At 46.7% G+C, this 13,821-nt stretch overlaps 1 protein-coding gene across 5 annotated transcripts in view; it reads left to right on the top strand.

Annotated features, from left to right (window-relative positions):
* Positions 1–13,821, top strand: part of SERPINA14 (serpin peptidase inhibitor, clade A (alpha-1 antiproteinase, antitrypsin), member 14) — a 33,754-nt gene extending 19,933 nt beyond the window's left edge. Inside the window, exons 1-5 of one of the 5 annotated variants that reach the window (XM_005695353.3) lie at positions 2,889–2,953; positions 5,556–6,210; positions 8,843–9,110; positions 10,890–11,064; positions 13,546–13,818. In XM_005695353.3, coding sequence (XP_005695410.2) covers positions 5,574–6,210; positions 8,843–9,110; positions 10,890–11,064; positions 13,546–13,755 — 1,290 coding nt within the window. In that variant the 5' untranslated portion in view covers positions 2,889–2,953; positions 5,556–5,573 and the 3' untranslated portion in view covers positions 13,756–13,818. Of the gene's footprint in view, positions 1–2,888; positions 2,954–2,976; positions 2,998–5,555; positions 6,211–8,842; positions 9,111–10,889; positions 11,065–13,545 lie in introns of those variants that run through there. The other 4 variants (XM_013973198.2, XM_013973196.2, XM_013973197.2 and 1 more) reach the window with 4 other exon arrangements.

Raw genomic sequence — 13,821 nt, 5'->3', positions numbered from 1 at the left:
GCTCACAGAGAAAGCAAGGGAATTCCAGAAAAGTGTCTTCTTCAGCTTCATTGACTACATTAAAGCGTTTGACTGTGTGGATCACAACAAATGGTGGGAAATTCTTAGAGATGGGAATACCAGACCACCTTACCTGCCTCCTGAGAAACGTGTATGCAGGTCAAGAAACAACATTTAGAACTGGACGTGGAACAACAGACTGGTTCAAAATTGAGAAAGGAGTACATCAAAGCTGTATATTATCACCCTGCCTATTTAACATATATGCAGAGTACATCATGCAAAATGCCAGGCTGGATCTGTTACAAGCTGGAATAAAAATTTCTGGGATCAACAGTCTCAGATATGCAGATAATAACACCCTAATGGAAGAGAGCAAGGAGGGACTAAAGAACCTCTTAATGAAGGTGAAAGAGGAAAGTGAAAAAGCTGAATTAAAACTCAACATTCAAAAAACTAAGATAATGGCATCCAGTCCCACACTACATGGCAAATAGGGAAAAAGTGGAAACAGTGGCAGATTTTATTTTCTTGGGCTCCAGTATCACTGGGGACAATGACTGCAGCTATAAGATTAAAAGACACTTGCTCCTTGGAAGAAAAGCTATAACCAACCTAGGACAGCATATTAAAAGTGGAGACATTACTTTGATGACAAAGGTCTGTATAGTCAAAACTATGGTTCTTCCAGTAGTCATGTATAGATGGAAAAGTTGGACCGTAAAGAAGGCTGAGCACTGAAGAACTGATACTTTTGAAGTGTGGTGCTGGAGAAGACTCCTGAGAGTCCCTTGGACAGCAAGGAGATCCAATCCATCAATCCTAAAGCAAATCAACCCTGAGTAATCATTGGAAGGACTGATGCTGAAGCTGAAACTCCTGTCCTTTGACTACGTGATGCAAAGAGCTGACTCACTGGAAAAGACCCTGATGCTGGGAAAGATCGAAGGCGGGAGGAGAAGGAGGCAACAGGGAATGAGATGGTTGGTTGGGTGACATCATCAATTCAATTGATATGAGTTTGACATACTCTGGGAGATGGTGAAGGACAAGGAAGCCTGGTGTGCTGCAATCCATGGGGTTGCAAAGAGTTGAATATGACTTGGCGACTAAACAACAATAATTGCTTTACGTCATATACATTTTTGCTGTACAACAAAGTGAATCGGCTATGTATATATGTATATACATATATCCCCTCCCTCTCGAACCTCCCTCCCACACCCCATCCCACCCCTCTAGGTCATCACAGAGCTGTATTGCTTATTGTTCAGCCATATTTTGAAAGAAATTGCTTTCAAACACCTCAAGCCAATAAAAGTTCTACTTTCTGATGATGGATCTGTGTGCAGGCCAATGAGTCCATTCAAACCTCACATACCACCATATTTTACTCTCCATCTTTCTCTCTTACTTCCCCAGGGCCAGGGAGGTGTGTTACTTCCCCAGGGGCCAGGGAGGTGTGGGTAGCTTGGATCTACTCCAGTCTCTGGTGCCCGTGTGCAGAAGCACCTTTCAACTTGGGACATGCCGAGAGCTCATCAAGCCCCCTACACTATCACACCTCTTGGAACTCCTTGTTTAATCCCATGTTAATCCACTGGTTAATCCATTGATTGATCCAAATACAGCTGCAGGTTAACAGAACCACTGCCCCCCCTCCCCCCAACCCATGCTCACACATGCTTTGCTTGTCACCAATATTATCACTTTAACTGACAATGTTCCAAGTCTGGTGAGTCTGCCCTGGCAGCAGCTGTTGGACTCTGGATAGACCACCCACCAGCAGAACCCCAGACAAGCATGTCAGAGACTCCCTCTGTCCTTACAGAGAGTTCAGTATTTTCATTAATGAACCTTTATTTTCATTACCCTTCATCTTTGTTGTGGGCCTGTGGTGAATTTCTATAGCACTGAAATGGTTGTTTTTTTGTCGATTTTGTCCACTTCTTTAGTTGCTATTGAAGCGAACATTTGGCAGTCACTGCACCCCACCATAGGCAATGGCACCCCACTCCAGTACTCTTGCCTGGAAAATCCCATGGACAGAGGAGCCTGGTAGGCTGCAGTCTATGGGGTCGTGAAGAGTTGGACATGACTGAGCAACTTCACTTTCACTTTTCACTTTCATGCATTGGAGAAGGAAATGGCAACGCACTCCAGTGTTGTTGCCTGGAGAATCCCAGGGACGGGGGAGCCTGGAGGGCTGCCATCTCTGGGGTCGCACAGAGTTGGACATGACTGAAGTGACTTAGCAGCAGCAGCAGCAGCACCCCATGTCAGAACTCAATTTTGCCTAGACTTGGGAAAACCTTGCAGGTAAAGCCTTGACCACCACTCTCCCAGGGAACCCCAGCCAATCCCAGCATCCAAAAGTCCCTCTTCAGGCTTCCTTGACAATATGTTGACTCCTGCCTGTCTTTAAAGACTTCCAGGAACAGTGACTTCACCTCCATGAGTTGTCCTGATTATTAACTGTGCCCTTCTCTTTCCATATGCAGCTCCTTAGCGCAGTGTGTGCTCATCAGGAACCAGCCAAAAGGTGCTTTTACATGTTTGTTTCTTCCTCAACACCAAGATATCCTTGAAGCTGGGGGTTCTCCTCAAGGGTGAGAATCAGGCCCTAAGCATCATGCCCCTCCCTGCGCCACCCCCCACCCCTGTACCTAGCCCAGAGCATGGATCTTACTAGAAGCTAAGTAAGTGTTTGTTGAAATAACGCATGAGTAATTGAGTGAATGGTAGTTCCAACAGTACCACAATCCATTGATTGCTTCCCTGGAACTGAAATGATTCACTTCTTGTTTTGTCTTCACAGTATTTGAACACAGTTATTTGGTCAAGTTAGTATTAATCCAGGTTTATCCATTTCACTACACCAATGGCAGTATAAATAAGTCACTGACAGAGGCAAAGAGCAACATCAGTAGATAACAGCAGGCTCCCCTGAAGGGTAAGTCAGCTTTCTTCTCTTGGGGACAGTGAGATTCTACATGGGTAAGTGTTTTATTGCTCTTTTGCTATGGTTCAAGTAGCCTCTGCCTTGGGCAAGACGATGAAAGATCCAGGATAACAAGGATGTGTATATTTTCTAGAATCTCCTGCATCCACTGCTCTCCCCACCCCGTAGCTCTCTTCCACTCACTGGCTCCCTCAACCACAATGTCCTCCATTCTCACCAACCCTTCTCCCACTCAGATGAGGTAGATGGAGGAGGTGATGAAGGGGGCAAGGCTGGGAGAACAATGGTTGGCAGTGAGAGGTAGGGGCTAATTGGAGGAGACAATGCAGGACTGATGTAGACTGCTTAGGACTGGATTGCTGAGTTGGGTTGGCAGGAACCAGGGTATGGCAGGACTTTTCTGCCACCTGAAGAATTTGGACTCCATCCCCTTGAATCTCATGGGGAACCAAGAAACAGAAGTGATTGACACTCTGAGGAGCCCACTCTGGCTGCAGGGTGTCCGGAAATGTTGGTGGGGGGAAGATTGACAGGCGGGCTGCATAACAAAATACCATAACCCACATGGCTTAAGCAATAGAGATGTATTCTCTCACAGCTCTGAGGCTGGAAGTGCAAGGTTAGGGTGCCAACATGCCTGGATTCTGGAGCAAGTTCTGGCTTGTAGATGGCTGTCCTCTCATTGTGTCTTCACCGGACCTCATCTTTGTGGTGCACACGCAGGGACAGAGTGGGGAAAGCCCGTACTCTGGTGTCTCTTCTTGTATGGGCAACTAATATATGCCTACACACAAGGGACACTCATGACCTCATCTGACCCAAATTACTTCCCAAAGGCCTTCCTTCCAAATACTGTTCCATTCAGAGCTAGGGATTTTGACACAGGAATTTAGAGGGGCATAAACTTTCAGTCCACAGTAGATACTATTTAAGTAGCATGATAAGGGACACCAGGGGTGGCAGGGATAATGCAGGGAAGTGGACCCTGTACCTGGAACTGAGCTGGGTGCCATAGGGAACTAAGGAAGTGAGGACAGGCCCTGCCCTAGGGAGGTAAAATTGAGCACAAAATCAGGCCACGGTTCTCATCTTTTTCCTTTCCATCAGTGCCGCCAGAAATCCTGCCATCTGCCCTCCCTTCAGGTGCAAGGCCTGGCTTCTGGTCTCAATCGTCGGGTCACACTTGGGGACGTTCGTTCCTTCATTTATGATTGCTCACTCAGTTGTGTCCAGCTCCCTGTGGCCCCATAGACTGTAGCCCTCCAGACTCCTCTGCCCATGGCGTTTTCCAGGCAAGAATACTGAAGAAGGGTGCCATTTCATACTCCAATGGATCTTCCTTACCCAGGGATCAAACCTGTGTCTCTTATGTGGCCGGCAATGGCAGGCAGGTTCTTTACCACTAGCACCACCTGGGAAGCCCAATATGGGGACAGAAAGAGGGTTTTGCCCCGACAGTGGATGATGAGCAGTAGCTGATGGCATGGACAGGGCTTAAGTGAGGCGACCAGGATTTCCTGAGATGACCTTCACCAGGCCCTTGGTTAAGCCGATGTTCAAGTTGTCTGAGCACCACCCGGGGTTCACTTTAGAAATCACACCAGCATTTCTAAAGTCGGATTTGGCAGGCCTGCATCTGGACTTTGGGCTGCTAGCAAGTTGCTTTTGGAAAGGTTGAATTTTCATGTTAAAATCTGGATTTTTAGATGCTTCAGAAACAAATCAACAACAACAACAACAAAGACACCCGGCACCACTGCCCCCTAACTGATCCTAGTCACAGCTGGAGCCAAGTAATGCCAGCCCCTTCAACCTGGGCACATTGGCCCATTTTCCACAGGTCCCAGAGTGCCTTATTTCACTACACTTGCTGTCTTTCCATGTGGGTATTTCTAGCCAGACCTCTGTGGGTGTTTGAATCTGCAATCTTTGCTCTCTCTCCTCTTGTTTCTTTCCTTTCCACACTTTTCAGGATTGTGTCATGAACCCTGTATTTTAAAAAAAGGAAAAAAAGTGTGGATGGAGAAGACTCACTTGCAGGGTCAGCTAGGGGCAGAACTAAATCCCTCTTAACCAGGTCACTTTAATTTGTCTTAAGTCAGGTTCCAAAATCCTCATTAGACCTTCCTTATTGGACTTAGCTGCTTGCTGCTGCTGCTGCTGCTGCTGCTGCTGCTGCTAAGTCACTTCAGTCATGTCTGACTCTGTGCAACCCCATAGACAGCAGCTCACCAGGCTCCCCTGTCCCTGGGATTCTCCAGGCAAGAATACTGGAGTGGATTTCCATTTCCTTCTCCAATGCATGAAAGTGAAAAGTGAAAGTGAAGTTGCTTAGTCGTGTCCGACTCTTAGCAACCCCATGGTCTGCAGCCCACCAGGCTCCTCCATCCATGGGATTTGCCAGGCAAGAGTACTGGAATGGGGTGCCATTGCCTTCTCCATTGGACTTAGCTAGCATTCTCCAATCCAGGACTAATAGCAACCCCACCCAGGTGAGCTGCATATAGATAAAATGAGCCTTTTTCAACCCCTACAGCATTGAGAACACATTCCATAGAATATTCACCCATATACCTCTTCCTTCCACTGACAGCTCTGGGTTGCTGCAGAAATGTCCCACAGGAGAATGCAGCTGGCCCTGTCTCTGGTCTTCATCCTCTGTGGCCTGTTTAATAGCATCTTCTCTGAAAAGCAACAACACTCTCAACAGCATGCGAACCTAGTCTTATTAAAGAAAATTTCAGCTTTCTCCCAGAAGATGGAAGCTCACCCTAAGGCTTTCGCCCAAGAATTGTTCAAGGCTTTGATAGCTGAGGATCCCAAAAAGAATATCATCTTCTCCCCCGTGGCCATGACCATCACCCTGGCCACCCTCTCCCTGGGGATCAAATCCACAATGAGCACCAACCACCCCGAGGACCTGGAACTTGAGCTCAAACTGTTGGATGCGCACAAGTGCTTACATCATCTTCTTCACTTGGGGCGTGAGCTAGTGAAGCAGAAGCAACTGAAGCACCAGGACATTCTCTTTCTCAACAGCAAAATGATGGCCAACCAGATGCTTCTGCACCAGATAAGCAAGCTGCAGAAAATGGACATCCAGATGATTGACTTTTCAGACACAGAAAAAGCCAAGAAGGCCATCAGCCACCACGTGGCTGAAAAAACACATACGAAAATCACAGACTTAATCACCGACCTGAACCCTGAGACCATCCTATGTCTTGTCAACCACATTTTCTTCAAAGGTGAGGCTTATTAAGTGCATGAATTCCTGTTTTGGGTAATCTTTGCCCTTGTGTTTCCTAACAGGTTTAAGTCAGAAAAAAAAGAGAAAAAGCCATAATTTTTGTCAGTATATCCCATTTTCTCAGAAACCAGTAGATTCAACTTTTTAACTGACTTTGATATCACTGCATTGTCTAGCATTTTTCAGAGTTTCTTCTCGTAATCCTCTCAGTCATCTTGTTTGTGGTGCTTAAGATATTTTGGAATAAAACGTGATCACTCTCGCTGATGAAAAAGGGGAAAACAAAGAAATCTCTTTTTTTTGCAGAGCCATGAACATCGGCTAATTCGCTTGTCTTGTATGGTCAGATTAGTGTGAGATGAGATGCTTTCTGCAGCTGCGTCCAGTGTGGAATTCAGGGTCACACACCAGGTGTCTAAAACATCAGTGTGAATTCCTGGTCACAGATCTTGACATCACCAATGTTTCTTCAGATGGCCTCAGAGTTACCCCTCGCTGGTGTCTATTCACGTCCTCTTCCTCCACTCAGCGTCTCCTGTCTCCTTCTTCCACTGACTCTCAGCTGTGATGTCTCCTACTGCCCGAACGGGGACAAGAAAGCAGGTCAGGCAAGATGTCCTCCACCTGCTGTCCGAGGCACACACACACCTCTCCTCTCACTCTCCCCCTTTCATCACAGTGAAGAAATAGCTGTGCCCTCGTCATCCTCAAGGTGGCTCCCTTTCTGTCTGACTCCTCCCACCTTGCTCTTACCCCAGAGCACTTCCTTTCTTGTGTCCTTTGCTGTTTTCTCTTCTCTTGAATTCCAAAAGTGTCTCTCAGCTCAGCTGGGTTCACAACCTCAAACACCGCCTGTTCTCTATTCCCTAGTCTCCAGATGAGGCCCGGACCACCTCCCCTGAGGTCCAGATTCTAAAACCTTTGGGAGGATGTTTCACAGACCCTCAAACACAATCCCCCAACCTGGCGCCACCCCCAACACCCTGTGTCTCCTCATCTCAGAGAATCACAGTGCCATCTACCCAACTGCTCCAGACAAAACCTCCAGATCCAAGAAGACAAGTCATATGGGTTCTGCCTGCAGAGTCGACCTGGAATGTGTTGACTTCTCGCCATCTGAAAAGCCTAGCCCAGAGGCTTCTAGCCCAGGCCAACACTAACTCTTGCCTAGATGACCTTCCAAAGTGGATTACGCTGTTGCCATTCATGCCTGCCTCCAACCTCTTCCCCATTACAAGGCCAGCACAGTTTTCTTAGAGCATAAATCAGCTCTCTGTTTTTATTCATTGCTCTAACCTCAGTATGTAGTATGGTACCTGGAACATATTTTGAGTTCAAGAAAGTTTAGGTTTAAATGAGTCAATTCATGGATATTCTATTACTGATTAAACAGGGTTCCTACCAGGACATGAATAATGTTTGTCCTGTGTATGATAAGTGAGGGAACTGCTCAGAAAACAGTGCTTCCCAGCGTAGGATGCTTGCTGAAGCCACTGGGACCATCTGTTATTTACATTTAGGCCCACAGTTCCAAACTATGTACCTGGGACATAAAAAGTGTTCCACAAATGATTTTTTTTTTTTTATTGCACTGTGTGGCCTAAGGAATCTTATTTCCCCAACCAGGGATTGAACTTGTGCCCCCTGCTTTGGGAGCAGGGAGTCTTAACCACTGGACTAACAGGGAGGTCCCAACATGAATGATCTTGGAGGGATCATTTCTCTGGATATTCCAGAGAACTCTCCAGCATGATTCCTCCTTGGCAGTGGTGGTTTAGTTGCTAAGTCATGTCCAGCTCTTTGCGACCTCATGGACTGTAGCCCTCCAGCTTCCAACAGTTTTCCAAAAGCTTTATCTATATCACTCTCTAGAAAGCAAGTAGCAACAACAGAATAGAGAGGACTGCAAGTCTGCCTCTAGAATCAGAAGCAAGACTAACACTTGTAGAGATTTTCCAGACCAGACCAGATGGCCATTCCTCTGGGTGATGGATGCCTTTTTTAACTGGTGTGTACTTTGAATTTTTCTTAAAATCCACTGCGAATTGCATTATTTAAAATAAAATTTCATGCAGGGATGTGCATGTGTACTGAGGTGTGAGTGCCTTTCTGATAAAAAGCTTACCTCCTTGAATAAAATTAATATACTTTATTTTAAATAATTAAGTTTTTGGAGTATAATTGCTTTACAATGTTGTGTTAGCTTCTACTGAACAACAAGCTTAATAAATTTTAAATAGATTTCTTTACCATTCTTTGAACTCTTAAAACACTCAAATGCAGTAGAAATTTTCAAAGAAGGGATGCTGTGATCAATGTTTCCTAAATTATTTGATGACAAAATCTTTTCTTGGTGTTATAGTTCCAAAGGCAGTTATTTTGGTAAACATCTTTTGAGAAATACAGAGTTAAAGAAACTGTAGGGTGATTATTTTTGAAAATCATGTGTTTGCCTTTATTTCCTTTGCACCAGTCTAGAATTTTAACTATTCTGCTCACTAGAGTCAAGGTGTCACCTTAAATGGACTGCTTCCTTCTCAAGCAGATCACCTCTGGGGGCCCCAAACATGAAGGTGGTGATGACTTTTCCGCGAGATCACTCTTTGACTTTTCCTTCCTGATTTTCCCAGGCATCTTGAAAAGAGCTTTTCAGCCCAATCTCACCCAGAAGGAGGACTTCTTTTTGAATGACAAAACCAAAGTGCAGGTGGACATGATGAGAAAGACAGAACAGATGCTTTACAGCCGGTCAGAGGAGCTATTTGCTACGATGGTTAAGATGCCTTTCAAAGGAAATGTGTCCCTAATCCTCATGCTCCCAGACGCAGGACACTTTGACAATGCTCTTAAAAAGTTGACTGCTAAGCGAGCTAAACTTCAGAAAACCAGTAACTTCAGGTATGCTATTCTAAAGGAATACTTCAGATTCGAATTAGATTTTTGCTCTGCCCTCACTTCCTCTATGCAAAAGCTTTATTTGGGCGGCAAGGGTGGGCGAGTTTGGCGTCTGGTTATTTCCTAGGATATTTGTAGACAATGAAATGAAGCAAACAGGAAGAATGGTGGCCTGAATCCCATTACCAAGTTGGAAGCCCCTTAAACTGTTAATTATGGTTCTTTTGGTGACATGCACAATATCAGAAACCCACTTCGTAAAAGATCAAGTTGGATACAGAGAGGAATTATTGGAAAGATACATGGGAATTTCACGAAACTTACAAAATACATGAAATGGAATTTCAGGGAATAAACACAGGCAGGTTTCATGAGGGACTGGAACAAGGGACAGCAAAGTCACCTGGAACCTCCGTCCCTCTTGTCACAAGTCCTTGTTTCTACCTCTCCAGCTCAGCAAACCAGCTTTCCCACACACATTAGCACACAATCCACTCACCCCCAAAATATTTTCTGAGCATCTATTCTATGCCAGAAACTGCTTGGTGCTGGAAATACAATGGTTAGCCAAAATCACCTCTGTTCTCATGAAATTTTCAGTCTGGTAGGAAAGGTAGAAAGTCAACTAACAAATACGCAGCTTCAAATTGTAGAAAAGCTATAAGAGAATGAGCAGGGTATATAACATAATTCAGTGGTGGAGTGTTCATCAGGGATCTTAAGTAGGAAATGATCTTAAGGAAGTAAATGTCACGCTAAGACCACTGTGGATAGACATGACTCTCTTCCGTTCAACCAGATGTTCCAACCCACTCTGCATTGAGCATCTTTCAGTTCCAATTACGTATTCATGGAAGAGAGAATTGGATCGATCCAGCTTAAGTACCGTGTCCATCGGGCTCCAATCAATGAGGATAAATTACATAGCAAAAGTGTGATCTTCAATGGTCCACTGATCTTAGTGGCGAGAGTCGGGGAACAGTCTTCGGGCAACAGATGTGCAGATTGGGAAGAAATCTGTGAATAGCATTTACTCCTACAGTAGAGAGCCACCGCAGAGTGGATCTGTCCTTTTCTGCCACAGCTGTGTGTCCCACAGTATTCCTAATTGGGGCAGAGGGGATTCAGCAGTGGAGGAACCCAGCTGAGTGGGTCGCTATCCAATCAGAAGCTCAACACACATTGACACAGGCTAAGATGGATTGGTCTGTGAGCAACCAAAAATGTTGGGTGAGAGGGCTGGCACTAAACATTCTAATGCTTTGTTCAGTTGCTAGGTCATATCTGACTTTTCGCGATCGCTTTCTAATACTCTCCCTTAGTTACAGAGTTGCTGATCTGTAGAAGGAGTCCTCCTCCTCTCTGTTTCAAAGATTATCATCGGAGATGGAACTTCCTCTCCTGTGAAAACTCCCTATGCTCTGCCTGGGGCAAGAGGACCCCATGTCCCCCAACCCCTCAGCATGTTTAGGGTCACCACACAGTTCAAACTGCTGCTTCCAGATGGAGGGTTAGAGGGACTCAGGGCTGGATGCCCTTGGTCTGACCTTCATCTTCTCTTATATAGAAAGCCTGTGAAGGGAATCATTTGAACAGTAAAGTGTATTCTGAGTTTTAGCTCAGACCCCAGCATCTTAATCTCCGCCCCAAGCAAGCCCTGAGAGCAAACACTTCCATTAACATTTTCACTAGGAAAAGATCTTTCAGCCTAAGCAAGGTGCAGCCTGTGGACGCCAGGACAGAGACATAGCTCAGCTTCCTTGTCATTTTCATTCTCAACAGACTGGTGCACTTAACTTTGCCCAAGTTCAAGATCACCTTCGAGATAAACTTTAAGCATCTGCTTCCCAAGATTAACTTAAAGCATCTGCTTCCCAAGATTGACCCCAAACATACGCTGACTACCACAGCAAGTTCACAGGACGTCACATTGAAGGCTCCCCTGCCTAATTTGGAGGTGAGTGGGGCAATTTCTAGGGTCTCTGTTTTATTATCCACCACTGCTAAGTCACTTCAGTCATGTCCAACTCTGTGCGACCCCATAGACAGCAGCCCACCAGGCTCCCCCGTCCCTGGGATTCTCCAGGCAAGAACACTGGAGTGGGTTGCCATTTCCTTCTCCAATGCAAGAAAGTGAAAAGTGAAAGTGAAGTCACTCAGTCATGACCAACCCTCAGCGACCCCATGGACTGCAGCCTTCCAGGCTCCTCCATCCATGGGATTTTCCAGGCAAGAGTACTGGAGTGGGGGGCCATTGCCTTCTTCGATTATCCACCACAGCCCTGATTGAAAATCAGTTTTTTAATACAGCAGTTATAGCTCTTATCTGCCCAGATCCCTGGGCTTTGGGGGTCCTTTCGTCATTCACTCACTCAAAGGTTATTGCTTCAAGCCCTGGAGGCACTGGGGGGTAAAGTCATGGGCCATCCAGACAACACCTTACTCTCATAGCTGTTATGTTCTACTGACAGGGAAGACAGTGAGCATGCCCACAGACCTGTATGCTCTACGTCCACCCGCAATACATCATCTGAAGGAAAGAAAGCAGAGAAACCAGGAGCAGTGGGCTGGGGTGCAGTGGGCAGGCATTAGAAGGGCTGGGTTGGTCTTTATGCCAAGTCTTGGACAAAGGCCAAGGGAAAGCAAGGGGGTATATGCCTCAGGACTCGTGTTCTGGGCAAAGAGACCAACCAGTGTATCCAAGGGGATGTGAACCCAACATTTTTTAAGAACCCCAAGAAAGCCCAGGCAGCTTGAGTGATGAGTGAGACAGAGTCTGGTAGGAGGTGAGGGCAGAAGTCAGGCAGAGCCGGGTCACTTGGGTCTCCCAGGCCCTGGACAGGACTGGGGTTTTATTTGATCAACATGGGAGATCACCAAGGTTGACATGAGCGTTTTATGAAAGATCACTTTTTGCCATGTGGAAAACAGGCAGTGTCCCTGGAGGAAGAGGGGACTCAGTAGGAAGTTTGGCGGGTAACCTAGGTGAGAGATATTGGTGGTTAGACGGGGCATTCAAGGGAGAGTTAACAGTGATGAGAAGGTGCTGTGGGCTTTTCAGACAGAGCTGGGGAGCAGGAAGGGGAGTCGGTTTGTGAGCTGGAAGAATGGGAAACAATGGAGCCAATGTCTGAGGCAGGAAAGAAGAAGGAGGAGTGGGTCTTGGGCAGGCAGAGACTAGCTCTGCTAAACTGGAGATACCAGTTAGACATTTGGATGCCAGGAAGCATCTACTCATGAGATAATTTTACCCACCCTGGTGGACACAGGGGTTGCCCTCCAATGACTCCGCCAAGGTCACTAACTAGCTGACTGCCTCGTGGCTGCCCTGTAACACTTTGCCCAGAACGTAAACAGCATCACAGTCTCTCATCCTGGTACTGTGCTTGACAAACCACAAAACACTTTCTCACAGTTTCTCTCGCTCAGTCTCCCAGTGAACCCAAAGAACCCTGTTCTTTAATTGGGAGATGAGGACCTGCTGCTCAGAGACATCAGGTGGAGTTCCCAAGGTTAGGACCCCACAGGCATGCTGTGCTTTCCATGGCCCAGTGGGTATAAGTAAGTAAGTGTTAGTGGCTCAGTCGTGTCTGACTCTTTTGCAGTCCTGTAGACTGTAGCCTACCAGGCTCCTCTAATCCATGGGCTTTCCCGGGCAAGAATATTGGAGTGGGTTGCCATGCCCTTCTCCAGGGGATCCTCCCAACCCAGGTGTCAAACCCGGGTCTCCTGCACTGCAGGCAGCTTCTTTACTGCCTGAGCCACTAACAAAATCCACCCAGCAGATGTGCCCTGAGTGCTGGGTTTGGGAGATGTTGGGCTCTTCACAATCCAGTACAAACAATGTCATGACCGCGTTCCCCAGCAGGGCCTCCTGCAGATCAGGGGTCATGTATGTTCTGGCACAAGCACTTTTTCTCAGAGGGCAAATTGTCCTTGGTTGGATAGAGACAAGAAAACCTAGCTCCCTGGTGGTTTTCATCACATCCTTTATAGAAGTGTTGGAAAGGACTATCTCTCAGTTATTTTGCGGCATGTTTTCTAAGCCTTCAGACCACCCAGCCTTCCTCTGTGTTTTCTTCCCCTTTTCTCCCTTTTACATGTGCAGACTCCTTGAGTCATCCACCCAACCCTGAGGATGTCTGAACCCAACAATCCCCAACCCTAGTATTGACCCCTCTTGGGGATATCTGATGTTGAAGGGCGAATTCGGTTGCTGGGAGCCAAGGGCAGCTTTCCAGGAGTGGAAGCTAGCCTTTCTCCAACTGCTGGTGGCTTTCCAGGAGTGGAAACCAGCCTTCCTTCACCTGGCATCAGCTGTCGGGAAAGGCTGCCCCTCGATCTTGCCATAGGAGATTGCTGGGCACATCCTACCCCCACTGCCACCCCCACTCCAGCCAGCTTGGTCTGGGGCTAACCCAGAATCTGTGTCTTCCAGGCCCTGCATCAAGTTGAGATAGAGCTGAGCGAGCATGCCTTAACCACGGACACAGCCATTCACACAGATAATCTGTTGAAAGTCCCTGTGAACGCGAAGGAGGTCCCAGTGGTTGTGAAGTTCAACAGACCCTTCTTGCTGTTTGTGGAGGATGAGATGACTCAAACAGACCTCTTTGTGGGCCAAGTCCTCAACCCCCAAGTTGAGTAGAGGCAGGGCCATGCTGTGCAGCACAGAATCTTAGCAGGCCATGAATAAAAAGAGTACAATTCACCA

Source organism: Capra hircus, chromosome 21 (assembly GCF_001704415.2).
Source record: "Capra hircus breed San Clemente chromosome 21, ASM170441v1, whole genome shotgun sequence".
Classification (NCBI taxonomy): Eukaryota; Metazoa; Chordata; class Mammalia; order Artiodactyla; family Bovidae; genus Capra; species Capra hircus.
Note: the sequence above shows the minus strand (reverse complement) of the source record. Positions and strands in the feature narration are given on the sequence as shown.